Source organism: Suricata suricatta, chromosome 3 (genome assembly GCF_006229205.1).
Source record: "Suricata suricatta isolate VVHF042 chromosome 3, meerkat_22Aug2017_6uvM2_HiC, whole genome shotgun sequence".
NCBI lineage: Eukaryota > Metazoa > Chordata > Mammalia > Carnivora > Herpestidae > Suricata > Suricata suricatta.
In genome coordinates, this window is record NC_043702.1 from 8,592,953 (window position 1) to 8,619,947 (window position 26,995).

At 42.8% G+C, this 26,995-nt stretch overlaps 1 protein-coding gene across 1 annotated transcript in view; it reads right to left on the reverse strand.

The window, feature by feature from the left end:
- Positions 1 to 313: 313 nt before the first annotated feature.
- The window catches only part of FBXO36 (F-box protein 36), an 85,137-nt gene continuing 58,455 nt past the window's right edge, over positions 314 to 26,995 (reverse strand). Inside the window, exons 3-4 of the mRNA XM_029933655.1 lie at positions 15,808 to 15,980; positions 314 to 834 (exon numbers count right to left, since the gene is read on the reverse strand). Coding sequence (XP_029789515.1) covers positions 646 to 834; positions 15,808 to 15,980 — 362 coding nt within the window. The 3' untranslated portion in view covers positions 314 to 645. The remainder of the gene's footprint in view (positions 835 to 15,807; positions 15,981 to 26,995) is intronic.

The following is a 26,995-nucleotide window of genomic DNA, read 5'->3' on the forward strand; positions in this document are numbered from 1 at the left end:
GGGCTCCGGAAAGGGGCCCGCGGGCAGAATGCTGGGCTCTGGCCGTGCCACTCGGCCAGATCAGAGGCTGTCTCCACACTCCATGCCATGGAGCCTGCCATCCGGGGGCCCACAGGATGGGGCCCTGCATTCAAATGTAGGGAAAGAAAGCTGGAAGGCAGCGGTGCTCACCAGACTGCCCACTGCCTCCTGTGGCCTTTGCCCCTCCTCAACCCTTTGGGGGGGTGGGGCACGAAGCCACCTCCATTGGGGGAAAAAATGCAAAAGCTCAGCACTCCTTTCAAATGCCTGGGGGAAAAAATCAGATATGTAGTAAAAACCTACTAATAATCATTTATTGTTTGTTTCTGAACCGCAGAAGCCTCTTTTCTTACTGGTGTCAGGGGCTTCCTGTCATTGCAGCCCCTTGCAGGGGCCACGAACCTGACCCTCCCTGCAGGGGACTGTGGTTCAAGCAAGGCACTGCCTCGTCGGGTTTTGGTGCATCCGTGTGCAAACACCGTATGCTTTTCCGGTGGGTCCTTGAATCAGTGAGTTCAAAACAATAAAAATCTTAGTTCTCAATTGAAGGAAACGGAAGAGATTGGGACACAGAAGAACAAGGCAGCCATCTCTCGGCCCTCCTGCAGGTGGGAAAATGTGTCCCTAAGGGTGACCCTTTCTCTGGCTTCCTTTTCTCTGCTTCCTCTTGCGGATCTGCCGCTGGAGCTGCAGCTTGTTAGTGAAGAACATCTGTCTCCAGCCCATGTCCTCGGCCACGGCCCTCATGTCAGGGGTGATGGTGTCGCAGCAAGACCGCACTATCTGCTCCCACAGCTCGTCAGACATGCACAGCTACGGGGGGCAAGGCAGAGGCGGGTTACCTCGGACACCAGGTGGGGAAAAGTCATTTACTCACAAAATCACTATCCGATTCCTGCTGCCTGTGAAGACACTGCAGGAAACGTTACACGAGCATGAAGACGTACCAGTTCTTGCCTCCTTTCTTTCCTCTTGGAGGGAGGGCAAGTGCACAAATGCTTAAAAGGACAAAGCAATATTTGATTCATGGAGGAAACCAAGCCTTGCTCTCATTTAAGATGAAAAATACACGATAGTGATAAATAGTACACATACCAAGTTATATAGTTAATTTACGTATACAACATTATATTGTTAATTTCCAATTAACCATGCAACAGAGGCTGATAACCCACCTTCCACCCAGCGCTGCAGCAGCGTTGAGGGTGGGACCACTGCTAACTCCTGCTAAGCTTGCCTCCATTAAAATTTTTTTTTAATGTTTATTTTTTGTTTATTTATTTTTGAGAGAGAGTGTATGTTAGCAGGGAGGGGCAGAGAGGGAGGGAGACAGAATCCAAAGCAGGCTCCAGGCTCTGAGCTATCAGCACAGAAGGCAGGGCTCAAACTCAGGAGCCATGAGACTGTGACCTGAGCTGACGTCGGACGCTTAGCTAACTGAGCCACCCAGGCACCCTGACTTGCCTCCATTTTAAACCCTCACTTCAGCCATCTCCTCACTGGGCTTGTACAGCTGACAGCTGAGTTTACTGCAGGCTGCTCGTTTGCAAAGGGCCTCATAATGAACAAGGAGCGCTCAGACAGCCAACCAGCACCCATTGCCCATGCCAGGGTCCCATCCGAGTCCTTCGCACATTTTGCTCTGAGTCCTTTGCACATTGTGACATCACACCACGCAGCAGAACTACACAATTCTGTGTACGCGCTGGGCCCATCCAGCACACGGCACAGTGAGCCGTTCTCTGGCGAGATACTTCTCTGAGATGGTCTTCTGCAGCTGGGCTTTAACTGGAAGCCATGAGGCTAAAGGACAGATAGCCCTCCGGGCCAAGATCTGCACGAGGCCATTTTGTCCTCCCTCCATGCCCAACGCTGCCACACTTCAGCTTGCATTTAGCCAGCACTTCCTAGTATGACATTTTCTTTCTTTTTTAAAATTTTTTAATGTTTATTTATTTTTAAGAGACAGAAAGACAGAGGGCAAACAGGAGAGGGGCACAGAGAGACACATACACATAGAATCAGAAGCAGGCTCCAGGCTCTGAGCTGTCAGCACAAAACCTGACACGGCTTGAACCCATGGACTGCGAGATCATGACCTGAGCTGAAGTCAGACACCCAATCAACTGAACCACCCAGGTGCCCCTCATATGACATTTTCAGTTGGCACCATTATTTATGGCACTTTTACCCTCAATCAGTCTCTTGCTACTAAACACTTATCATGCAGATTGCCTGACCCCTTCCATAACATGCTCCATATCCTTCCTGAAGGTAAAGCTTCGTTATATTTATTTAGTATCACCAACTTTGGGGTACACCATGGCTTTTTGGTATACACAATAGGAGCATTTAAAGGTGCTTGGAGGGGCATCTGGGTGGCTCAGTTGGCTAAGCATCCGACTTCCGCTCAGGTCCTGATCTCACAGTTCATGGGTTCGAGCCCCACATCAGGCTCTGTGCTGACAGCTCAGAGCCTGGAGCCTGCTTCAGATTCGGTGTCTCCCTCTCTCTCTGACCCTCCCCTGCTCATGCTGTCTCTCTCTCTCTCTCTCTCAGTAATAAATAAATAAATAAATAAATAAATAAATAAAGGTGCATGGATACCTGGCACTGCACAGCAGGAACTCCAGCTCTAAGCGGGGCTCCTCATGGGCCTCGGCGACAGACACTCCCCAGCTCCATCCTTTCTGAGCCCGTTCTGTGCTCCGGGAAGCTAATCCACACCCTCAGTTCCATTTTCATCACTTCCATTCAGTGGGCATTATACGTGAAAACCCAGAGGCGGAAAGGGCTAGGCTCGGTGGACCGTCGGCAAGGCGCCCAGAGTTGCTCTGAACCAGCGGTGCCAAGCGCACTGGCCTGGCCTCCTGCTTCCTGCTCAAGACCCTCTCAGACGTGCCCCCTCTGCGGGCACCCCCACAAAGATGCCTCCCCCAAGGAGGCAGAAAGGTGAGAAGCCTGCAGACCCCTGAAAGATCTATCACTGAGAAGCATATGCTAAGAGCAAGAAATGTTGTGTTCATTACCTTATTTATATAAGAATGTATGTCGATTTCTTTAAGAAATTATTTTTTTACCATGCAAGAGTCTGAAGCAATCTTGTGAGGGTTACGACAATGGGAAGTAAGGCATGTCATTTACGGGCAATGCTGCGGAAGAACCACAGCAGCAAGGACAGATCCCTGTCTAGATCTGGGACCAGGATCCCGGGAGGACAATTGCTGCTTCCTCCGTGATGAAGAATCCGGTGTTACTCACCTGCCACCGAGTTCCTGGCTGGACGCCCTAGAGCGCAACACTTCGTTGCGGGCTCAGTATTAGTCTCCAGATTCCTCTTGACAAGAGGAGAGGCTCCTTCTGAGCCCACACAGGCCCCATCCTTGCCACCGGGCATTTTGGTTATGAACCCAGCAAACAGTAGGGTGGCCAGGGATACAAGCTGGCCACAGAGCAGAGCATCTTCCCCATCTAATAACTGAAAACCTCCTCTGCATTAGGTGCTTTTTAATGAGCAGTCACATGGGACACAAATATCTATACCTTTTGGCTCATTTGGAGAAATCCATCCAAATACCTCTTTCCTAGGAATCATCACGAATTTCTGAATCTTGTTCTTTTCAAGACTGACCCTCTACCCAAAACAGTAGCCTTTACCCCAAGAGCTATTTTTCAAAAGCAGAACAGTTTTCTACAAATGAATTCTTGTCTATATTCTAAAACCCTGGGATACAAGCTGTAATTTTCCTACGGAGGCGCGACACGGGTCTCAGCAAGGATCCCAACGGGCCACTGCCATGTAGGCTGGAGACACTCTGAGCATCACGGAATCTGCTGGATCACGAGAAGCCAGTAGTACCGCTGCCTACACCACAGTCTGGACCAGCAGCTGGGCCCCTCTTGCCACCGGCAGCTTTAAGGCTACGTGAAGAAGCAAACTCAAATTGTGTATGTACCTTAAAAACTAAGATGATCCACAGAGAGCTGTGGCTGCCTACCATAAATAGGAAGTGGATCCAAGCCACTGGGTCTCAGGTCATCTCCTGAGATGGCGGGCCTCTCAATTTTTGTGCAGGTTGTCACCAACTCCTTGACATACACACACCTTACCAAGGCATCGAAGGTATCTGCTGCTTCCTGCTCATCAGCATGATGTCATCAGGGTTGACCAGCACATAGGAAAGTGATAGGATCAATAACTCTGTGATATAAGTAAGACCCACAGCTAGAGAACTAACATAATCCTGAGGCAAAATGAAGAAGGTATATTGTCTTCCCCTCCAGGGGAAAGCAAGTCTGTTGTGGTGTTCTCACTGGAAAATCCAGGAAGACATGAGGAGGGGATGTAATGGGGTGATGGCAAAGGAGGAGGTAAAAAATGGCTGAATGTGCATATATTTTGAAGGTAGAGCTCATAAGACTTGCTAATGAGTTAGGTGAGAAGTAAGAGGAAAGAGAAGAACTAATGATGAGCTCTTTGCTTGAGCAGCTGGGTGAATGGTGTTGCCAATGACTGAGAAAATAACACTTTGGGAGAAGTAGAATTGCTAAATAGGTGTGTGTGCAGGGGCATCAAGAGGTCTGTTTTGATACGTTAAATCTGAGATGTCTATATGACATCTAGGTGGAAGGGTGGAGCATGCAATTCGACATAAATTCAAGGGGGTGACCTCGACTGGAAACATATATTTGAAAATTATCAACATGTAGGGCACCTGGGTGGCTCAGTTGGTTAAGCGTACCACTCTTGAGTTCAGCTCAGGTCATGACCTTGCAGTTTGTGGGTTTAAGCCCTGCAATGGGCTCTGCACTAAAAGCATGGAGCCTGTTTGGGATTCTCTCTTTCCCTCTCTGTCTGCCCCTCTCCTGCTTGTGCTTGTGTATGTGTTCTCTCTCTCTCTCTCAAAATAAATAAAATATTTAAAAATAAAGAAAATTATCAATATGTAAATACTATTTAAAAAATTTTTTTAATTTATTTATTTTTGAGAGACAGATCATGAGCCGAGGAGGGGCAGAGAGAGACGGACACACAGAATTGGAAGCAGCTCCAGGCTCTGAGCTGCCAGTGCAGAGCCCAATGCAGGGCTCGAACCCACAAACTATGAGATCATGACCTGAGCCAAAGTCGGCCGCTCAACCAACTGAGCCACCCAGATGCCCTTGTAAATACTATTTAAAGCCCTGGGGTTAGACGCTATCATGTAGGTGTGACTGTAGATAAAGAAAATGCCCAGGGAAGAGTTCTAGGACATTCCAACATTAAACAGTCAAAAAATAGAAAAGTTTTCCACAGGGGAGACTGAGAATAAGGAAGAAAACCCAGACAGCAATCCAGCATGTCAAATGCTGTCAAAAAGATCGGAATTTAAAACTGACTGGTATTTTTGCAAGATCAAGCACAATGGCAATCTCAACATGAGCCGTTTCAATGGCACAGTGGGGATGAACGCCCGGCGAGTGAGTTCAAGAACGAATAGGACAGGGAGTGGATAAAGCAAGTTCAGACGCTCTTTTGAGGGAATTTTGCTTGGAGAGCAGAATAGGCAATCAGGTCAAGGCATTTTCTAATTTATGTGCTGATGGAAGTAATCCAGTAGAGAGGGTAAGACTAGTGACAGGGGACAAAAAAGGGAGAGCTGCATGAGCAAAGTAACAGAATGGAGGAGCTGAAATGCACAAGTGGAAGTGTGAGTGGAGGTAATAAGAGGAAGCACTTCGGACTGTAACAGGAAGCTCACAGAGCAGATGGGTAGAGCTGGGGAAGGACAATGGATCCCTGGTGACAGCTTCTAATTTCTCCGTGAAATAAGAAGCCACATCAGCCAAGAGTGAGAAAGAAGGAGACTTTAGGAGACAGAAGAGGGTGTAAAATAGACCACTTGAAGGGTAAAATAGAGTAAGAAATTCAGTTTTTTAGACAAAAGGTATTTTATAAGTATAAGGTAGTCTTTGGTCCTGACTTGGTTCTCTCTTTTTTTTTTTAAAAATGTTTTATTTATTTTTGAGAGACAGAGAGAGAGAGACAGCGTGAGCAAGGAGGGTCAGAGATAGAAGGAGACACAGAATCTGAAGGCAGGCTCCAGGTTCTGAGCTGGCTGTCAGCACAGAGCCTGACTCGGGGTTTGAACCCACGAACCACAAGATCATGACCTGAGCCAAAGACGGACGCTCAATGGACTGAGCCACCCAGATGCCCTGTGACTCGGTTCTTGATGCCAGGCACATGCTCAAAGAATATGGTCCGAAGAACCACAGAAAAGATGATAAGCAAAAGGATGCAGGCCTCTTGCATCTCGTATTGAAGATGTTAAAGCAGGGAGCTGTGTTCAAGACACCACACTCTCATCATCCGGCCTTGGGATGTGGAAATTTGCGTGTGTGCACTGCTCTATTCTGGATAGCTGCTTTGTTGCAAAGCTGCTGGTGCTCAGCCAACACTGCATCTGTGCTCCCATATTTCCCTGTCCCTGGCAGTTAGCGGGTTGCAAAATTTCAAAACGGCATGTGAGGGGCGCCTGCCTGGCTCAGTCAGTGGAGCATGCAACTCTTGATCTCAGGGTCATGAGTTTGAGCCCCATGTTGGGTGTAGAGATTACTTAAAAGTAAAATCTTTTAAAAAAACAAAACAACAACATAGCGCATGAACGTCTTCTCTTCCATATTGTCTAAGGAGACCTCACGTTTCAGTTGGCGCAGTGCAAGACGGCGGGGTTATCCCTAAGCCTGAGTGCTTGAGGGACTTTGCACAGAGCACCCCCTAGACCCACAATGGGTAAGAATTGTGGATGGGACGCCTGGGTGGCTCAGCTGGTTAAGTCTCTGACTTCGGCTCAGGTCATGATCTCACAGTCCGTGGGTTCAAGCCCCGCATCGGGCTCTGTGCTGACAGCTCAGAGCTTGGAGCCTGCTTCAGATTCTGTGTCTCCCTCTCTCTCTGCCCCTCCCCAGTTCACTCTGTGTCTCTCAATATAAATAAAGACATAAAAAAAGAATTAAAAAAAAGGAAACAATTATGGATGTGAAAACAGCTTTTATTGTGTTAGGTCACTGGGGTTTGGGGGTTGCGTGTTATAACTTAGTCTATGCTAACATCGTTACTGTGCAAAACTTTTGAGTTTTTTAGTATATTTGATAAAGGTTATCAAATTGTAATTTAAGGATGACTATGAGCTTTGAGTCCTTCACGAGATAATGATGGGTCTCTTTTTATAGAGAAACTCACCCAAAACAGAATCGCTTCATGTAATCCCATCAGTTAAATGATAAACTGATGTGGGCTCAAGCTCGCTTCTGACATTTTCCCTTCCGTTAGTTTAAATCCCATGACTGTGAACATGAACATTGGGGAAGGGCTCACAGACAAATATATAAAGCTACATCGAAAAGAAAGCTGAGTGACCGTAATCATAGAGATAACACAGCATAAAGGATAATGAAGACTTTGAAATAGATTGGACCGAAAAATCAGACACATATCTTAAGATGGGGAGGAATCCTATTTACGCCTTGCTGCCCAGGGATGCTTCCGTGAGGCCAGAGGAAGAAAACACTTTCAAAACGATGGTCAGTCATTACGGTACCTGCTCACTCTAGTTGCTGCCTACAGAGGGGAAAAACACACTCCCGTATTTCGCTCTAATGTTATGAAAGAGAGACTCTTCTTCTTTGTGTTCTTCAGGTCCTGATGCAGACAACTAGCGAATGTAGTTGATTTGAATCCTGGCCCTGCCACTGAATAATTAACTAAACTTCATTGCTCTGAGCCTGTCTCCACCTCCAGCCTTGTGTTTGGTCATCTAAGAAGCAGAATGAAATGATTTAAGCACAACAGCTTTGGAGTAAGACTTTCCAGGCACAGTACCTGGCTCCACTGCTCAGCAGCTGTGGGCTTTATCTGCACCTTTGTTTCCTTCTCTATAAAGTCAGGACAAGATAGTCTCTGCTCATCATCTCGCAGGGCTGCTTGAAGATTACACTGGATTACATATTCAGTGCTTAGCACATAGTACACACTCAGTAAATGGTAGTTATGATTATGTAGAAATGATACTAAACTTTTAGTGCAGATTAGGAATAACATGTATGTGGCACCCGGGTGGCTCAGTCAATTAAGTATCTGACTTGACCTAAGGGCATGATCTCACGGTTTGTGAGTTCAAGCCCCAAGTGCTGAGCTGTCAGCACAGAGCCTGGAGCCTGTCTTCAGATTCTGTGTCTCCCTCTCTCTCTCTCTCTGCACCTCCCCTTCTCTCTTTCTCTCTCTTTCTCTTTCTCTCTCAAAAATAAATAAACATTAAAAATGTTTTAAAGGAATAATATATGTAAAGCACATGAAATATATATAATTAACAAGCAGGAAAGGGAGACAGAATGGATTTCTACCTCACTCATTTCTCAGAAGACACTAAGAGGGACATCTGGGTGGCTCAGTTAAGTGTCTGACTCTGGATCAGGCCATAATCTCATGGTTCATGAGTTAGAGCCCTGTGTCAGGCTCTGCACTGACAGTGCACTGATGGTGCAGAGCTTGCTTGGGATTCTCTCCCTCTCTCTGCCCCTCCCACACTTGAGCTCTCTCTCTCTCTCTCTCTCTCAAAAAATAAATGTTTAAAAAAAAAAACACTACAAAGAGGCCCTGTAAGCATTTAGCTACCACTGGGTGGACAGTTCAATTGTCATGGTTGAGAGTCTGGGGAACAATGTTCATAGCAGCACTGTCAACAATAGGCAAAACATGGAAAGAGCCTAAATGTCCATCACCTGATGAGTGGGTCAAGAAGATGTGGTATATATACACAATGGAGTACTACATGGCAATGAGAAAGAATGACATATGGCCATTTGTAGGAAAGTGGATGGACCTCGAGGGTGTCATGCTAAACGAAATACGTCAGGCAGAGAAGGACAGATACCATATGTTTGCACTCATAGGTCTAACAGGAGAACAGGAGAAACCTAATGGAGGACCAGGGGGAGGGGAAGAGGGAAAGAGAGTTGGGGAGAGAGAAAGATGCAAAACTTGAGAGACTATTGAATACTGAAAATGAACTGAGGGTTGAAGGGAAAGGGGAAGGGGGGGAAGAGGTGGTGGTGATGGAGGAGGGCACTGGTGGGGAAGAGCACGGGGTGTTGTATGGAAACCAATTTGACAATAAACTATTAAAAAATAATAAAATTTAAAAAATAAGTAAAAGGTTTCACTTCTAAAAAATAAAAGAGAGAGAGTCTGGGGAAGACTAAGAAAGATCATCGGTTCACAGAATGGAAAAATGAGGAGTCAACCATGAATACAGAGATATCAAGGAACCACATATTTATGGACAATAATGTGATTAATTAATTCCTGTTCACAGAAGTTAAGACCAGAGAAAAATGTTCTTTCTCTTCCAATTAGTCACTTGATAAATGTAAGGATCTGTAGAACCAAGTATCTACTACCCTCCATCCATCTATGCAGACATTGATTCAGAATCTCTATTCGCCAGGCGTGGGGAGCACTGAGAGAAGACTACAGAAAACAGGTTCACAATTAAATCATTACAATATGTCCTGTGCTAATGTTGGAATGAAACTACCAAGGCCAAACTTAAATTGGAATTTAAACAAAAACTTGTATCAGTTGCTATTCTGACCATCCTTTCAGAGCAAGTTCTAGAATATTCTATTCCTCCAGATCATCCAGACCAAACTGAAAGAGAACGTACTCTGAGAGTACACGTACTCTCAGAGGGGATAGCACTGTCATCCCAGCTGGTCCCCTGAGCCACCAGCCCTGGCGAGCAGGAGGTCAGGAGAGCAATAGCCCTCAGCCCCTAATCTGTGGGCTTGGAGATGGAATGATTAGCACCATACTGAAGCAGCAAACATTGCAGAGAACATGGTGGGTGGGGAAGCCCAGCTGCCTCCCTTGTCTCTGGGGGAAGGCCTGAGCAATTACCGTGCAACACACACACACACATACACACACACACACACACACACACACACACACACACACAAGGTAGGCTCTGGGTCCGCCCCTGCCCTGGACGCACCGCTGCTCTGCCTGTCACCACCACCATCTGTACCTGCCCCGCGTGCGCGAGCTGCAAACCACCCTGAAAGCCAGGACTGGGGCCCTCCCCACAACCGCCCGAAGGGGAATCATGTGTGCACCTGATTTCTGCCCGCCTACCAGCGGCCACCAGAGCGCTTTCAGTCCACAGGGCGCATACGCAGCCACGCGCTCCCCACCCTGCCCCCAGCCCCAGACAGCCAGGCATCCCGCTAGCACCACCCCTGGCTCTGTCCTGCTTCGTGCTAATGCTTCTTAACTTCCTTCTGGGGAGGGGAGAACATGTCAGCGTTACCTCCACATCAGGACACCATCACACCTGGTTTTGAGCCAGGAGTTTTTACTTTTATGCTCCCCTATACTCTTATAGTACTCTAAAAGTACTCCAATAAGGAGAAAGAATGAATTGCAAATAGAAATGAATAGTATAATGAGCCATAGTCACTTAAGATCCTTCCAGCAATATTGAAGCAAAAACGATTACACATTCCCAAATGATACTGACAGTCCCCCAAACATTTTGTTGTTTGTCATTTGTTATCCCATCTTCAGTAGTCCTTCGAGGTCTGATTTCCCTACTCAGACAACATATTCTAAATACAAACAACAAAGGGAACTCTTAGAAAATGTCTTAATATTAAAAAATAAAACGAATCCTCTGATGCTCCTTTAAAGGATTTGAACTCTAACACGAGGACAGATGACTACCCCATTCCCAGCGCGATACATTTCAGGATATCAGTGTGTCTCATATAATGAAGACTATGGAAGGAAACTATGAGGTTTGGAGGGAAGAAAAGAATTCTCAAAAGAGAGCTGAAATTTCCACCAGTGTAACTCCATTTATGACTCATATTTTACACTGGAAATATTTATAATTTGTTTTCTATTACATATTGGTCTACAAAATACCCTCATCTAAGACTCCCAAACCCTGGGCTCTTAGCTTGGTAGATGCCAGGATGAAGAACACAAGGTCTGCACCCTGACTGCGGTTCCAGAGGCTTTGATCCAGGACCCGGCTAATCGTGGATTTAGCTCCCCCTGGCGGTGGTGTATGAACTTAACATACGATGCTATCTAAAAATGGAAAGGGATCCCAGGGCTTATCTGGTTAAGACCTCCCCTTTTACAAAGGGGGAAATTAAGGCTCTCAAATGATAAAGGTGCTGCCCAAGGCTCATAGTGGGAAATGGTGGATCGAAGAACAGAACGCAGGTCTCTGTCCTCTTCTGATTTAAACACCCCACAACACCTGTACACAGAGAAGATAGGAAAACACCCCCAAAACCCCCACCCAAACTTCCAGCCTTTTAGAATCTCTTGAGACGTTTTACCTGTATATTTTATTATTTTTTAATGTTCTATTTCTCTTTTGGGGGGGAAGGTCGAGGTGGGGAAGGGTAGAAAGAGAAGCGGACAGAGGATCTGAAATGGGCTCTGTGCTGACAGCAGCAAGCCCCCCTGTGGGCTCAAACTCACAAACTGAGATCATAACCTGAGCTGATGTTGGAGGCTCAACCACCTGAGCCACTGGGGCGCCCCTGTCTGTACCACTTTAATATCATCTGGTTACATTCTTGGACTGAATTCAGAATCCGGTTGTTGTAAATACAAGCGGACACATCGAGAGCACAGATACTGAGTCCATTTCAGACCTACGTACCCCCCAGGTGCGGGCCTAGCGCCTCTATTTTCACCTGCTTCCTAGGTGCCTGGCCTACTTGGCAGACGTGAGAATCATGGTCATAGGGAGCCTGTAGTTGTCCCTGAGTCATGACCAAGATGAATATATTCATATACTGGTCACCATTGTCCCTGCCCTGTCTGGGCTTCAGTCTCTCATCTAGCTGAGGGGGAGGTTCTTTGGATCTAATATGTTGCAGTCTGCAGAAAAGGGATCCTGTCAAGGCCTGGTGCCATCTGGGGCAAGCCAGCAGGCCCCCAGGCAGGTCCCTTAGGGCAGCATGACCTTGAAGGAGCTCACAGCAATCCTAGGGCTGGCCCTCAGGCTGACCTTCCAGTATACCATGGCATCGGGTGTCCTCATATTAGCCAAGCCCCCAGAGGATGCCTCTTGGTGGGTTTACCCCGAAAAACAGAATCATCCTATAACCAGACTTTCAGGTGCTTACCCACAGAGGCTGTGTGGTTGGGTCCACATGCAGGCAGAAGCAAGAGCAGATGGGGGTTAAGAGTGGGGGTCAGAAGGAAGACTTGTCTGGAAAAGAAAGCAGCATGCAAGAGAGCTGCAAATCATTTACCCGGCCGGGCCGTAGGCAGGAGGTGGGGCCAGGGACCCTTGTCTGATGCAAGAGCTAGGACTGCGGATCTCATTCAGGAAATGACAGGAAGTCACTAAGGGTCACTAAGCAAGACAGAGACATGACTAGAGTGCATTTCATGGCCCTGCGTGCAAGAGAGGCCAGTGAAGGGATGGCCACAAGAAAACCCAGCAGAGAATCCTGGAAGCAAAGATGGGTCAGGAAGAAGATGGCCTGAAACAGTCCTTTAGATGTGACGAGGAAGGGTTGCTGGGAACGAGGCCGGGGATATTTAGGGATATTTAGGAGGCGTGGATAGAGGAGGGAACGGGAGATGAGGCAGGCTGACGGCACCAGCGGCATTTGGGATAGTTAGGCTGTTGTGTGACCAGCGAAATGTTTAGAAATCAAACAAAACACAAATTAAGAACCAAAATAAGGTAGATAACTTTTTTATTTTTCCACTAAGGATAATTTGTTAAAATGATCACGTTTTAAGGCCACTAGTTGGGGCGCCTGGGTGGCTCAGTCGGTTAAGCAGCAGCTTCAGCTCAGGTCATGATCTCACAGTTTGTGGGTTCAAGCCCTGCATCGGGCTCTGGGCTGACAGCTCAGAGCCTGCAGCCTGCTTCGGATTCCGTGTCTCCCTAGTTCTCTCTGCCCCTCCCCCACTTGCACTCTCATTCTCAAAAACAAATAAACATTAAAAAAAATGTTTTAAAAAGTAAGGCCACTAGTTAATAAAAGAAGGGGCATTTTAACTCTCCCCAAGATAGGAAGGCTTAACCTCTAATAAAGGACGATCATATCAGTGGAATAAATTTAGCATGATAACCAACTCTCCAGACCTCATTTACTTACTGTTCTCATCTCATTGTGGATTCTGCAACCTCACTTCCATTGATGACGCTAGTTTGCTGAGAGGGAACTGCTCTGTAAACCGTTTTGTTCTGTTTTGTTTTCCCAAGGAGTAGAGGAAAGAGATTGGCTACCAATAGAGTCAAGAGTTTTTGGTGAAGGCCTCATCAGAAAGGATGAAGCCTGATTTGAGAAAATTAATGCACCAAGAGGAAAAAACCATTGAACGAAAGATTTAAAAATAGGAACTAAATGCAACATAGTATCTCAGACTGGATCCTGGAACAGCAAATGGATGTTAGTGGAAAGACAACGAAATGCAAATGAAGTCTATGGCTATACTATAATAGTATTATATCAATACTAATTGCTTAGTTTTGATAATTGGCCCCGGTCATGTAAGATGTTAGCATTAGGGAAAACTGGTGAAGGGAATATGCAAACTCTGTATTATCTTTGCAACCTTTACAGATCTAAAATTATTTATAAACAAAAACGGTTTTTAAAAATAGCAACGACAGCACAGAAGAGAAAGGAGGTGAGCGGCAGACTAAAACTCCTCATGTTGGACCTTGGCACCAGGGGGCAGGTGGCGCTGGCCTCGCCCTGGAGAGGAACACCTCCCTCCCGAGATCAGAGGAAAGGCTTGGACGCAGTCACACATCATTTGCTAATAAATTTGTCCGCAGGAATCTGAAATGGTAGCTTTTTTCTTTTCATTAATAAGGTAGTAAATGATAGGATAAAACTGGTCAATAAAAAGCATTTCTAAATGTAGTTGAAAAGTAAGTAAATGGTATACAGATAAAATGTAGATTGAAGACAAAAATGAGCGGTTAATATTGCTTGGAAAGAAAACTAGCAGCAGCCGTGGACCCGGCTCTGTCTTCTAATAATCCTGCTCCGCAAGGACACTGAGAGCTGAAATCGGCAACCTAGAAAAGCTTACTTTAGAGCAGCAGGTGAATTACGGAGGTATTTCCAAGACTGCGCTGAATAATAGCAGGACACGAGAGGGAGAGTAATCCAGAGGGGAAGCGAGCAAAGCCTGGAGGGAAGACAGTTGCTCAGCACAGGGAATAAATTCCCCGAGACACTGCAGTTGCTGCCATTTTGTCAAATTCTTCCATTTCGTTTCAGGAACAATCACAGGCCCTAGCAGAAGCTTTCCATTGATCCCCACTAGTGTAGTTTATGTATTTTAAATTCTTCTTCATCGAAAGTATGAATAATCAGCTTCTTAGCAGCCAATCTTCACTGTAATACATGTCTTTAACGGCAAAAAAAATATATACAGGCATTACTCGTAGTACTTGCTTCTGGCTCTCCATTTTTAGGGGGGAAACCAAGTAAAAATATATGCTTTTATTCTCAAAGGGGGATACATCAAATAATAACAAATACACTATTTAAAACTAATATATATAAATCAAGAGATATTATGGCATGATTGTGGGGAAAAAATGTTGACTTTCTAGATAGTAAGATTATGATGTAGGGGTGCCTGGCTGGCTCGCTTGGTAGAGCATGCGACTCTCTCTTGATCTCGGGGCCCTGGGTTCAAGCCCCACATTGGATGCAGAGCCTAGTTAATAAAATAAAAAATACAATAAAATAAAACAAAATAAAAATGGGTGAATACTGTCTCAAAAAAAAAGATTATGATTTCAATCATCTTGGGAAAGGTTGCATGCTCTTTTATAAACAGACATTGCCTCGGTATATTGTAACTACATACCAAGTCAGGTTTCTTCCATGACAAACAAACTCCAACTCTGTTTACTTTAAGCCAGAGAAGGATTTAACGGAAGAACGGTTTGTGTGTTTAGGAATAGCTAAAGGGGCAGAAACCAAGGTACCTTCCAGGATCCAGGGAGAGGGACCAATAATGTTTGCATCAAGGCTCTGACCTTGCACCAAGGGTGTCTTCCAATCTCTCGTCATTCTGCTGAGGATTCAGAGTAGTGAGAGAGAGTCCGTTTGGTCATCTCAGGGCATAGAGCAGGACAGGGCATTATGATGAAGAATTCTCCAATACCATCCACGTTGTGTGTGAATAGATAATTCTGCAAAGGACTGCTAGAGGAAGAAATGGAGATGCACTTCTTGCCTTATTCTTTCACGTGGCCATGCCTCTGCCTGAACTTGGAATGCTCCTTGACCTGAAATGCCTCTAGTCTTCAACCACCTGGTGAACTCCTTTTTTCCTGGTGAAAACCCAGATAAACTAACACCTTCTGTGACGCCGGGCGGAGGAAACCACTTTGCACTGTCTCCGTACCTCATACACACATCCCTTGTCGAACTGCTCACATTATATTGTAATAATTTGTATTTGTTTGGTTGTTTCTTATTAGACTGTAAATTTCTTGAGGGCAGGAATAATATCTTTTCATCTCTGCTGCTTCTGTGCCTAAAACAGTGCTTGTGATTAAGTATTCAACAAATGCTTGCTAAAATAATGCAAACAATAAATCACTGCTGTTTAAAAAGAAAAAAAGAAAGGAAGGAAAGAAAAGAAGGATAAAGAGGAAAGAAAGAAAAAAATTAAAATTTTGAGGAAGCACAAGGAAAAACCTTTATAGACACAAAATAATTATCTGTTACCTTTGCAAATCTGTGTGATGTTTGGGAAAGCTTGGCAATATCTTCAAGATCCAGATAAGAAATGATACTCAGGAGCAAATTGTCTGGGAGCCGTTCAAGGAAGTCAAATTTACCTTCACATAAACTGAAGACATAGTCTAATATTCTTGCACCAAATATTAAGGCAATTTGAACTGTAATTCAAAGAAACCAACAAACCAACAAGGTTATCATGGGCAGTCAGGTAAAAACCATGACCCGTATTGGTAAGATGTGCTTTAGGGCATTCTTCCCCTCAGGGGGGAATGTTGGATTAGACCAAGTCATTCCTACTGTCACCGAGCTGCGTTTGGGACCCGTGACACACATTTGTTTCAAGCGCTGTACCTGCCCTGAGACCAGAACCTGTGAGGGACACTCACTGTTGAACGCAGTGATGAGCTGCGTCCCCTTGATCACAGCAGCACCAGCTTCCGGTCCAGACAACCAGCTTAACGAGTCTCAGTGCCGTCCTCGCCCTCATCCCCGCCTGGGCAAAGATGCTGGTTCACCTGGGTTTTCTGCACCCTCCCATTCCCCAGACTGGCCCGGAACATGTTACTAGCTCTTAATTTGAGTGGATTTTTCTTCTTATTGTTATATGTTGTTTCTCCACCAAACTTTCTTCTTTCCTCTTTACCTTCTTTCATCCCCATCTTTACATAATGGGGGGGGGGGCGGAATAGAAAGAAGAAAATCAGTGGATATTTCACGAAAATTGTGTTAACTTTTGCCCAATATTTTGGGTACTTTTTCAGTTATTTCCAAATTAGAAGACAGTTCACAAAGAAGCAACCAATATAATGGTCTACCTAAGCATGTTCAGTGCAAGAAAGTAATAGCTTGTTTCTTTTTTTTAACCCTGAAAAACCTAATAAATAGGAAAACATGTTTGGAAGGATACATATTCAAGTTTTTCTTAATTTTTAAAAAATTATGTTTATTTATTATTGAGACAGAGAGAAACAAAGCACGAGCAGGGGAGGGTCAGAGAAAGAGGGAGACACAGAATTCGAAGCAGGCTCCAGGCTCTGAGCTGTCAGCACAGAGCCTGATGCAGGGCTCGAACCCAAGAACTGTGAGATCATGACCTGAGCTGAAGTTGGACGCTTAAGCGACTGAGCCACCCAGGCGCCCCCATATTCAAGTTTTAACATGGTTTAATCTGGATGGTGACTTTCATTTTCTTCCTTTTGTTGATCTGTGTTTTCTAATATTTTTACAATAAACCTGTATTACCGTGTAATTTTTAAAAATCTAGGTAGGAAGGAAAAAAAGAAGGAAGGAAAGCATGCCGCCTCATTACACAAGAGAGGAAAGCAGTTATGATGGATTAAGCATGTGGATTCCAGTGATCCCAAAACTGGGGACCTTTTTGGTTTCTTGAGGCTCATTTTTTCCATTCTGACTCTGAAAGCACCACTACAGCTAGCCTTCCTAGAGAACTGTTCTTAGAAGAAAGAGAGCTCTCTACAGGAAACTAAATACCCAAGATTTGGGGACCACCTTCCTTCCTTAGTCTGGAACATTCCTTCTGGAGCAAGCAGGATGGAGCTCTCAGGAACACTGGGCAGAACTGATTCAACTGGATGATGGGTCTCTGACTTCAGAATGTATGGACGGTGTGGGCCATATTTATGTAAAACTCTAACTGCGCAACTGGAAGAGCCAAGCATATAAATTCCTCTCCCAAACTGGTCAGTCTAGCATTCTAGGGCATTAAGGGTTTTAGTTGCTTCTGAATTCCAAGTGCTTCCAATTCAAAGCATTTCTAAAGGCCAAGGGCTTTCCTGAGGAAAAAACAACCTTGTCAACTCTAAAGAATAGGTATTTTGGAGAACTCCTGGCCCACCAGCAGAATAAGAAGAAAAAGCAGTGCTTACTTTGTGGAGGGAGAAGAAAAGCCCTTAGTATAATAAACCATCCCTTAATATAACTGGAGGTGTTTTTCTATTTCCAATGCCAGGAAAACATGTTCAATGCAGACTCAGATGTACCTTAGGAATTCTCTACCAGTAAAGTCCTTAAAATGTAAAATTTTTAAAGGATATATACACTTAGGGGTGTAATGTGACAGATTCAGAGTGTATGGATATTGGGGCATTTAGAAAAATATGTTTGCCTGGTTGCATTTTTTTATGTAACCAACATTTATTTCTTCTGAACTAAGAAAATAAAAAGTTAAAACAAAATCCATTTTGAAAAGTAAAATCACTGCCTTCATGTTGGACTATGTGGGAGGCAATCAGCCTCCAAGATGGCGCCACAGAAGCTCCTCCCCGAGGTTCATTTCTCTGTGTCTCCCTCCCACACCGAATTGGAGGCGGGCCGTGTAAACAATAGGATAGTGCATGAATGACATTCCACATCTTGGTCAAAAAAGACAGGAGGAATTCTGCCTTGCTGCCGCCTCTTGGGAGAAGCCAACTGCTAACAATGCTCCGCAGTGCTCTGGAGAGCTCCGTGGGGAAGGAAATGGAAACTTCGCAGCGACAACCACCACTTATTTGTCAGCCAAGTATGTGAGTCATCGTGGAATTAGAGCCTCAAGCCCCAGTCGAGCCTTCAGATGACGGAGGCTCTGCGCAACACCATCCAAGACCCTGAATCGAACAACAGAGCTAAGCTGCTCTCAAATTCCTGACCCACAGAAACCGTATGAGTTAATAAATATGACCAATTAAGTTTTGGGGTAATTTGTTACACAACAATAGACAATAAAAATTTGAATGTCTCCAAAAAAAATAAAGTAAAAAAAAAAAGTTGGGTGCCTCCAAGTGTTGTGGTGTCATAATGGAAACCCAAGATGTGGGAGTAGCTTTGAAATTGGAAAGTGTACAGAAAACCTGAGTGAGTTTGAGGAGGGTGTTAAGTGCAAGGATGAAGAGCTTTCAATAAATAGTACAATTAATTAATTAATTAATTAATAACTATTCGTAGAGACTTGATGGACTCTGAGGAAGCTTTAAAGGCAAGAGTTTAAAGGAAAGTGAAGAAAATATTATTAAAAACTGGAGGACAGGATATCCTTTTCATGTAGTGGCAGAAAGTTGGGTTACATTATTGCCTACTGAAATATGCAAGGTAGGAGATAGACTTAAGGGGATGTGATTCAGCTGTGTAGGTTTCCAAGCCAGGTGTTGAACATACTATCTGATTTCTTCTTGCTGCTTAAAGTAAAATGTGAGAACAAAGAGAGAGGCTAAAGAAGATTTCTTATAAAGCTGCCAGGATTTGCTGGTCTAGAATATTCCCTGCCTCTTCAGATGGCCAACAATGCCCAAATTAAGGAATGGCTCCAAGGCAAAAATCAAATCTGGAACAATCTCAGGAAACTATGGTCTGAAGATAAAGCTGAGGGCGTGGCTGGAAAATGCTTTGTTAAGAACCATTCAGTCAAATTTTAGAGCTTCCAAAAAGCTGAAGGGTATTGTCATTCAGGAGGCAAGAGCAAAAACCAAGTTAAAGAAAGGATTTTCTTTAAAAAAAAAAAAGTATGTAGGTGTGGTTTTGTTTAATGGAGTAAACCACAGTAACAGCAATGGACAACACATGAAGTTTAAGAGAATTTACCCGTAGAAACACTTCCTGCCAGTTTGAACTGAAAGGGTCAGAGACAGTGCAAAAGGAAAAAGACTTTGGACTCTCAAATTTCTACCAGCAGGAAGCAGGCTGAGGAAACAAAACCTGCAAATATGGGTAACCTTTTGTGGACAAGGATGATGACTCAGAGGATGGAACCATGAGCCCAAGAGGTAAAGCCCAAGAGCCATGAAGAATTGGCTACAACAGCGACTTAGAAATATTGTTAAACTAACTAACTTAAAATAAGACCTACTGGGTAATCCCTCAGAAATATATAATTCATCAGTTCTGACTCAAGAAGAAAAAGAAAACCGGAGAGACTATAACCAATATATATATTAAATCCACTGATTGGATTAAACAGGAAAACTGTCAAGCAAAGCTTCAGATCTACACTGCTTTACAGGCAAGACCTTAATAAACTCTTAGAGAACAGACAACCCATATCTTAGGTAATTTGTCCCAAAGAATAGAAATAGAAGGAAACCCTCAACCCACATTATGAGGCTGCTTAAACTAGCAATGATGGTAGGCAAGAAGAAAATTTGCATCTAGAAAATCACTTAGGAGCACATGTGGCAAAAATTCTAAATAAAATGTTAGGAAATTCAATGTACAAACATATGAAATAAATAGATAAATTGTGACCAGTATAGTTAATCCCAGGATAATCCAAGGTTGGAATAACTTTGGAAGACTATTTAACATAATTCACCATATAAAAAAATAGGAAGAAAAATTATCCTCTCAGAAATATAGAAAAATTGTTTCATTAATTCTAACCCTTATTTATGAATAAAAACTCCTGGAAATTGGGCGGCTCAGTCAGCTAAGCATCCAATTCTTTATTTCAGCTCAGGTCATGATCTCACAGTTCATGAGAGCAAGCTTCACAATGTGCTCTGTGCTGACAGCACGGAGCCTGCTTGGGGTTCTCTTTCTCCCTCTCTCTCTGCCCCTCTCTTACATGAATTCTCCCTCCCCCTCTCTCTTTCTCTCCCCTTCTGTGTCCGCTCTCTCTCAAAATAAATAAACATTAAAAAAAAAAAAGAAATTCTACTGAAAAATGGTCAGCATCACTTCTCTGTATACCAGCAACAATTAATTCAAGGCGATGACTTAATAATTTGTCTTTTGACTCAGCAATCTCACAAACATGTTGACTAACTATGAAATAACCCAAGCACAAGGTTATTCATTGTGGCACTCCTTGTATTATCACAAGATTCAAAAGAACCTAAAATTTCATCACCAGGATTCTGGTGCATTAACACAAAGAAATACTACACAGCTATGAAAGAAAAGGAGGAGGAGGACCCGGAAGGAGAGAAAGAAGAAGAGGAAGGAGAGAAGAGGAGGAAGGGGAGGGGGGAGGAAGATCTCTAAAGGCATGAAGTGATCTGGATAAACTGGTGGAGACAGTAGGAGTAGCATGCTGCCATTTGTATAATCATTAAGGGGATACAAACACATATGTATATGAATTTGTTTATATTGGCACAAAGAATCGCTGAAAGGGTCTGTAACAAATACAAGTAGTTAGCCAAGTGCAAGGGAAGGAAAAGGCGTAGCAGATAGGGATGAAACCAAGCCCCTGAATGTACACTGTTTTACAGTTTTGACTTTGGAAACACATCCAAGTTTTACATAATCTTAAAACAGAATTTTAATCGTTTCAAATTTTAATTCTTAAAACCTAAAACTTAGAATGAAAGTGATTTTATTCTCTTTTTTTAAGTTTATTTGTTCATTTTGAGAGAGACAGGCAGAGACAGCATGAGTAGGGAGAGGGGGTGCAGAGAAAGAGAGAGAATCCCAAGCGGATTTTGTGCCACCGCCAACCAGAGCAGAGCCAGATGCAGGGCCCAAACCCACAAAACTGCAAGATCATGACCTGAGCCAAAAACAAGAGTCATAAGCTTAACTGATTGAGGCACCCAGGTGCCCCTGTGTGATTCTATTCTTAGCTACAAAAAAATCATCAACTACCTTGAAAAAATTTGAGCAAACGATGTTTAAAAGTCAAATAAGACCTATATGAAGAAAACATTAAAACTCTACTGAAACACATAAAAGAAGACTTAAATCAATGGAGAGATATACCATGTTCATTTTGAGAAGACCAAAGGATGACAATTCTCTCCACAAAAATCTAGAAATTCAATCCAATTCCAATTCAAATCTCAACAGGGATCCTTGCAGAGCTTTGCCAGCTGGTCTTAAAACTCATATATAGAGTAGAAAGTCAAGAACAGGTGAACAGTTCTTTCTTTGTAAAGAAAAGGAGGAGGAGGAAGATGAATTCATTTTAACAGGTAAGAAACATACTATAAAGATTATAACTAAAGCAGTGTAGCATTGGTGTGAAACAAACTAAGGATCCTGTCCTATAAGTACAGATAAAAAGTTACAACTTTTCATTTCATCATAGCCAAAAATAAACTTGAGATAAGATGAAAATATGAGAAACAAGTTGTAAGATATTTCAGTTAAAAAAAGGAGTGTAGCCTCATGAAATCAGAGAAGAGAAAGATATCTTAAACAAAACACCAAAGTATAAGCCATATTTTAAAAGATTGACAAGGGGGCCTGGGTGGCCCTGTCAGTTAAGCATCTGACTCTTAATTTCAGCTCAGGTCATGATCTCATGATTGGTCAGACCAAGCCCTGAGTAGGGCTCTGCACTGACATGTGGAACCTGCTTGGAATTCTCTCTCTGGGTATCTCTCTGCCCCTCCCCTGCTCTCTCACTCTCTCTCAAAATAAATAAACTTTTTTTAAATAAATAAAGACTCTTCAAAAACATTTCTAAAATAAGATTGACCGATTTGAACTACATTAAAACTGCAAACTTCTATTATGGATAAAAACACATAAACAAGGTGATAAGATAAACCAAAACCTTGATGAAATCTCTGTAGCACATTTAACCAAACTGAAGACTTGGTATGTTCAAAATATACATATAATAAAATTCCTACAATCAATACAAAAAGAGATAAACAACCAAAAAGAAGAAATAAGCAAAAAAGTTAATGAGCACTTCTCAGAAGGTAAGAAGAGAAATCAATAATAAATAAATACAGAGAAAATTGACAGAGCTAAAAGGTCATTGAAAACAATAATAAAACAAACCCCTAAAAGGGGGCCACCAGAAAAAGGGAGAAAGCACAAATTATTATTATCAAGGGATAAAAACAGAACAGCACTACAGACACTACAGCCATTGGAAGAAGAGGAGGTTATGAGCGAGATACATCAATATATTTGATAATTTGGATAAAATGAAGTAAATGTGACAAATACTAACTTTTTTTTTAGTGGTGTTGGGTATAATATTATCTTCCATTTTGTAGGTTTAAGATACTTCTGAATTTTAAAGCTTTCAAAGGGCAAGGTATAGAACACAATGTATAAGATTCTTCTTTCTGTGTTAACATGTTTTGTATATATGCATAGACCATGTCTGGAAGGATAGTCAAGAAACTGTTAATGATGGTTGTCACAGGAACTGGGAACATAAGGTCAGAGGGAGACTCACTTTTTATTCTAAAATCCTTTTTTTCCAAGTTTATTTATGTTATTGGATGAGAGAGAGAGAGAGAGAGAGAGAGAGAGAGAGAAATCCCAAGTAGGTTTTGCACAGTCAGAGTGGAAGGCAACACGGGGCTCGAACGCATGAACAGTGAGGTCCATGACCTGAACTGAAATCAAGAGTTGGACACTCAACCAACTGAGTCACCCAGAAGCCCCTATTCTAAATATCTTTTTAAACTGATTTAATTTTTGCTTTACTATATGTATGTAATCTCAAAAAAATTAGTTAATAAAAAAGTAACAAAATACAAGCAGTCTTACTTAGATCTGCCTTCCCTCTCTATAGCCTAGAGCCAGGCTCCCACACTTCCTCAAAGTGCCTTTGCCTCTAACACTCTCCTACCCCATCTCCACCCACAGACCCCCTACCCCAGGTGAGCAGAAACTGGAAATCCAGGCTGAAGACAAGGAGCAACAGACTGAAGAGGCCATAGAGAAGGAGGCGGGTGGACTAAGAGGTGATGGGTAGGCCTCAGAAAATCCCAAGTCCAAGTCTGAGACACAGGCTAAATGAAGAAGGAACCCAGAGCAGATGGATCATGGATCCACGGTGTGGGGCTGGCCCAGGTCTGGGAATCAGGTTAGGACAATCGTTTCCCACTCTCTTATTCCCAGCATGCCAATATTCCTGGAAGCAAGAGCTCAGGCCGATATTTCAGGATTATTAGTATTTTGTTAGAATTATCAGTTTCCCATTAGAGTCCCCATTTCAAGTGTGCTGTCCTGTTTTCCTCATAAATCATCTAAATGTCCAAGAGAATTTCCATTCTTTGGCATTTACACTATCTCACCCACGTTTTCACCAGCAACCGCAGAAACAGAAACCTCTGTCACCTGGTTCGGAAGATATGGTTGTTGAAGCCATTTGGTTTTATCACAGGGATTTTTGTGGATTGGCCTAAATACTTAACCACTACTTCTAACTCATTCGAAGATCAAAGCGACCAACTTTAAAAGGGACATAGGTTTGAAAACAACTTATTTTTAGTTTGGATTTCAACCCAACCCGTGAATCAGCACTTTAAGCAGAGTTTATATGGACAGATTTTTGCCTTAAACTCAATTTTTAAAAATATTTCCAATGGCTAATTTTCTGGTTTTTCCTATTTATGTAATTAAGGGGGGAAAAATCCATAGATGTTTTTTAAGATTTTTTAAGGTCTCGGGCAAAAAAAAAAAATTCTAACTTCCTAGACAAGTGGACAAAGACTACAGATAGGCAAATTACAGAAAGGATATAAATGGTAATTAAATATGACAGGATGCTCAACTCGCTAGTTATCAGGAAAATGCTAATTAAATATGACACTATTTTCACCATCTGACTGCTAAAGATGAAAAAGAATAGTAATATCTAATTAGCGACAGCAAAGGTGCAAGAAATCCATATCCTGCTGGATGAAATATAATTAATGCAGCAGTTTTTTGGAGAACAGGGTTTTTTCTGTGAGAACAGTGAAGTAATTGGCATTTGAATTACTCAGGCTTTGAATTACTCAAAATTAAAATATGGTGACATCAAAATATTAATGAAGTCTCATTTTGTGAATAAAGTTGAAATAATGCAAATCACGCAATTTAAAATGCTTTCTGAACTAGCATAATTATAAAGGTCAAATAAATTATTGATGGCATCTGTGCTGTATGCCATGACAGAACGACTCAAGCCAGCTAACAGAAGTACCATCCTTGGTCAAGTTAGCCTTGAACTCAAGATTCAATAATTAAAAAAAAAAAAAAAACCAAAAAACTCTGGGGCGCCTGGGTGGCTCAGTTGGTTAAGCGTCCAACTTCAGCTCAGGTCATGATCTCAGGGTTCGTGGGCTCGAGCCCTGCATCAGGCTCTCTGCTGTCAGCTTGGAGCCTGGAACCTGCTTCCAATTCTGTGTCTCCCTCTCTCTCTCTGCCCCTCCTCCATTCACCATCTGTCTCTTTCTCTCTCAAAAATAAACATTAAATTTTTTTTTAAAAAATACTCAAAATACTCTATCAAAATTACAATGTACTTTTCTTTGGTTCTAGTAATTCCAGGAATTCTCACATAAGTGTGCAAAAATAAATATGTCTCAGAATGTGCCCAAAGGCTTTTGAAAATGCCCATCAATTGAAGATTGTATATTTCTACAGTGAAATACTATACAGTCTTGGAAAAGAGCAAGGTACTTCTTTACGTATGCTAATGGAAAAATGTTCACAATATAGTAAGAGCAAAAACAAATTAAACAATGAATGACTCTATTTCTGTTAACAAACACACACACAATCCCAAGCAGAAAGTATTCAAATGCAAAAGAAGTTATTTACAATAGTTATCTCTGGGGAACAGAGCTTGGAGGAAGAGAGAAGGAATTTTCACTTTCCAAATTTTAAAAACTGTAATAGGTATCTGGTATGTGTTAGGCAAATTCTAAGCACTTCATTCAATTACTCCTCATAAGGATCCTATGTGCAAAAAAAATGCTTTTATTATTTCCATTATCAACAATTGAGGAAACTGATAACCAAAGAGAGGAAATCAGGGGCTCCTGAATGAGGAACGGGCAGGGGAGAGGAAGAGAGAAAATCTTAAGCAAACTCCAAGCTCAACATGGAGCTAGATGAGCGGCTGGACCCTGGGATCATGACCTGAGCTGAAATCAAGAGTTGGATGCTCAACCAAGTGAATTACCCAGGCGCATCCACGAATGACTTTTTAAAGAGTAAATTTGTGAATTTTGTCTTCTAAAGATGGAAATCTAGGAGTCCCAAGTTGGCTCAGTTGGTGGAACACCGACTCTCGATCTTGGGGTAATGAGTTCCATCCCCCTGTTGGATATAGAGGCTACTTAAAAAAATAAAAAATAAATGTAAATCTGGGGCAAGGGAGAATTCAGCAATGTTTTTTATTTTGCAGTTTAGATTATGACACATATCACTATGGTAGGCAGCATAATGGTCCTGCCAAAGATGCCCTGTATCCTAATCTCCAGAAGCTGTGAATACATGACCTTACATGGCAAAAGGGTCTTTGCAGGTGTGAGTAAAGATCTTGAGAGCAGCGCCTGGGTGGCTCAGTCGGTTGAGCGTCTGACTTTGGCTCAAGTCATGAACTGTCTTCTTGTGGGTTCCAGCCCTGAGTTGGACTCTGTGCTGACAGCTCAGAGCCTGGAGCCTGCTTCAGATTTTGTGTCTCCCTCTCTTTCTGCCCCTCCCCCACTTGCAATCAATCAAGACTTTCAAAGGTTTAAAGAAACAAAACCAAACCAAATGTACTCTCTGTCTAAAATAAACAACTATTACACGCTATAATTTAAAAACTAGAATATTTCTAAGAGGGTTGATTATCAAAGATCCCCTCAGAATGTGTCTTTAAAAATAAGATTAATATACTTGACTTTCTGGCTCTCAGTGCTTACTCCTGCCAATGTCCAAGGTTAGCTGTGGAACCCTGGAAAATCATATGCATTATGAATCTTGTTTGTGAAATGGGGATAAAACTAGTGATTTCACAAGAATAGTGTGACAATAAAATGAGAATGCATATGTAAAAGTCCTTGATATTAACTTCTTTTTTAAAAATAGTTTATTATCAAATTGGTTTCCATACAACACCCAGTGCTCTTCCCCACCAGTGCCCTCCTCCATCACCACCACCTCTTCCCTCCCCTTCCCCTTTCCCTTCAACCCTCAGTTCGTTTTCAGTATTCAATAGTCTCTCAAGTTTTGCATCCCTCTCCCTCCCCAGCTCTCTTTCCCTCTTCCCCTCCCCCTGGTCCTCCATTAGGTTTCTCCTGTATTCCTGTCAGACCTATGAGTGCAAACATATGGTTTCTGTCCTTCTCTGCCTGACTTATTTCACTTAGCATGACACCCTCGAGGTCCATCCACTTTCCTACAAATGGCCATATTTCATTCTTTCTCATTGCCATGTAATACTCCATTGTATATATATACCACATCTTCTTGATCCACTCATCAGGTGATGGACATTTAGGCTTTTTCCATGTTT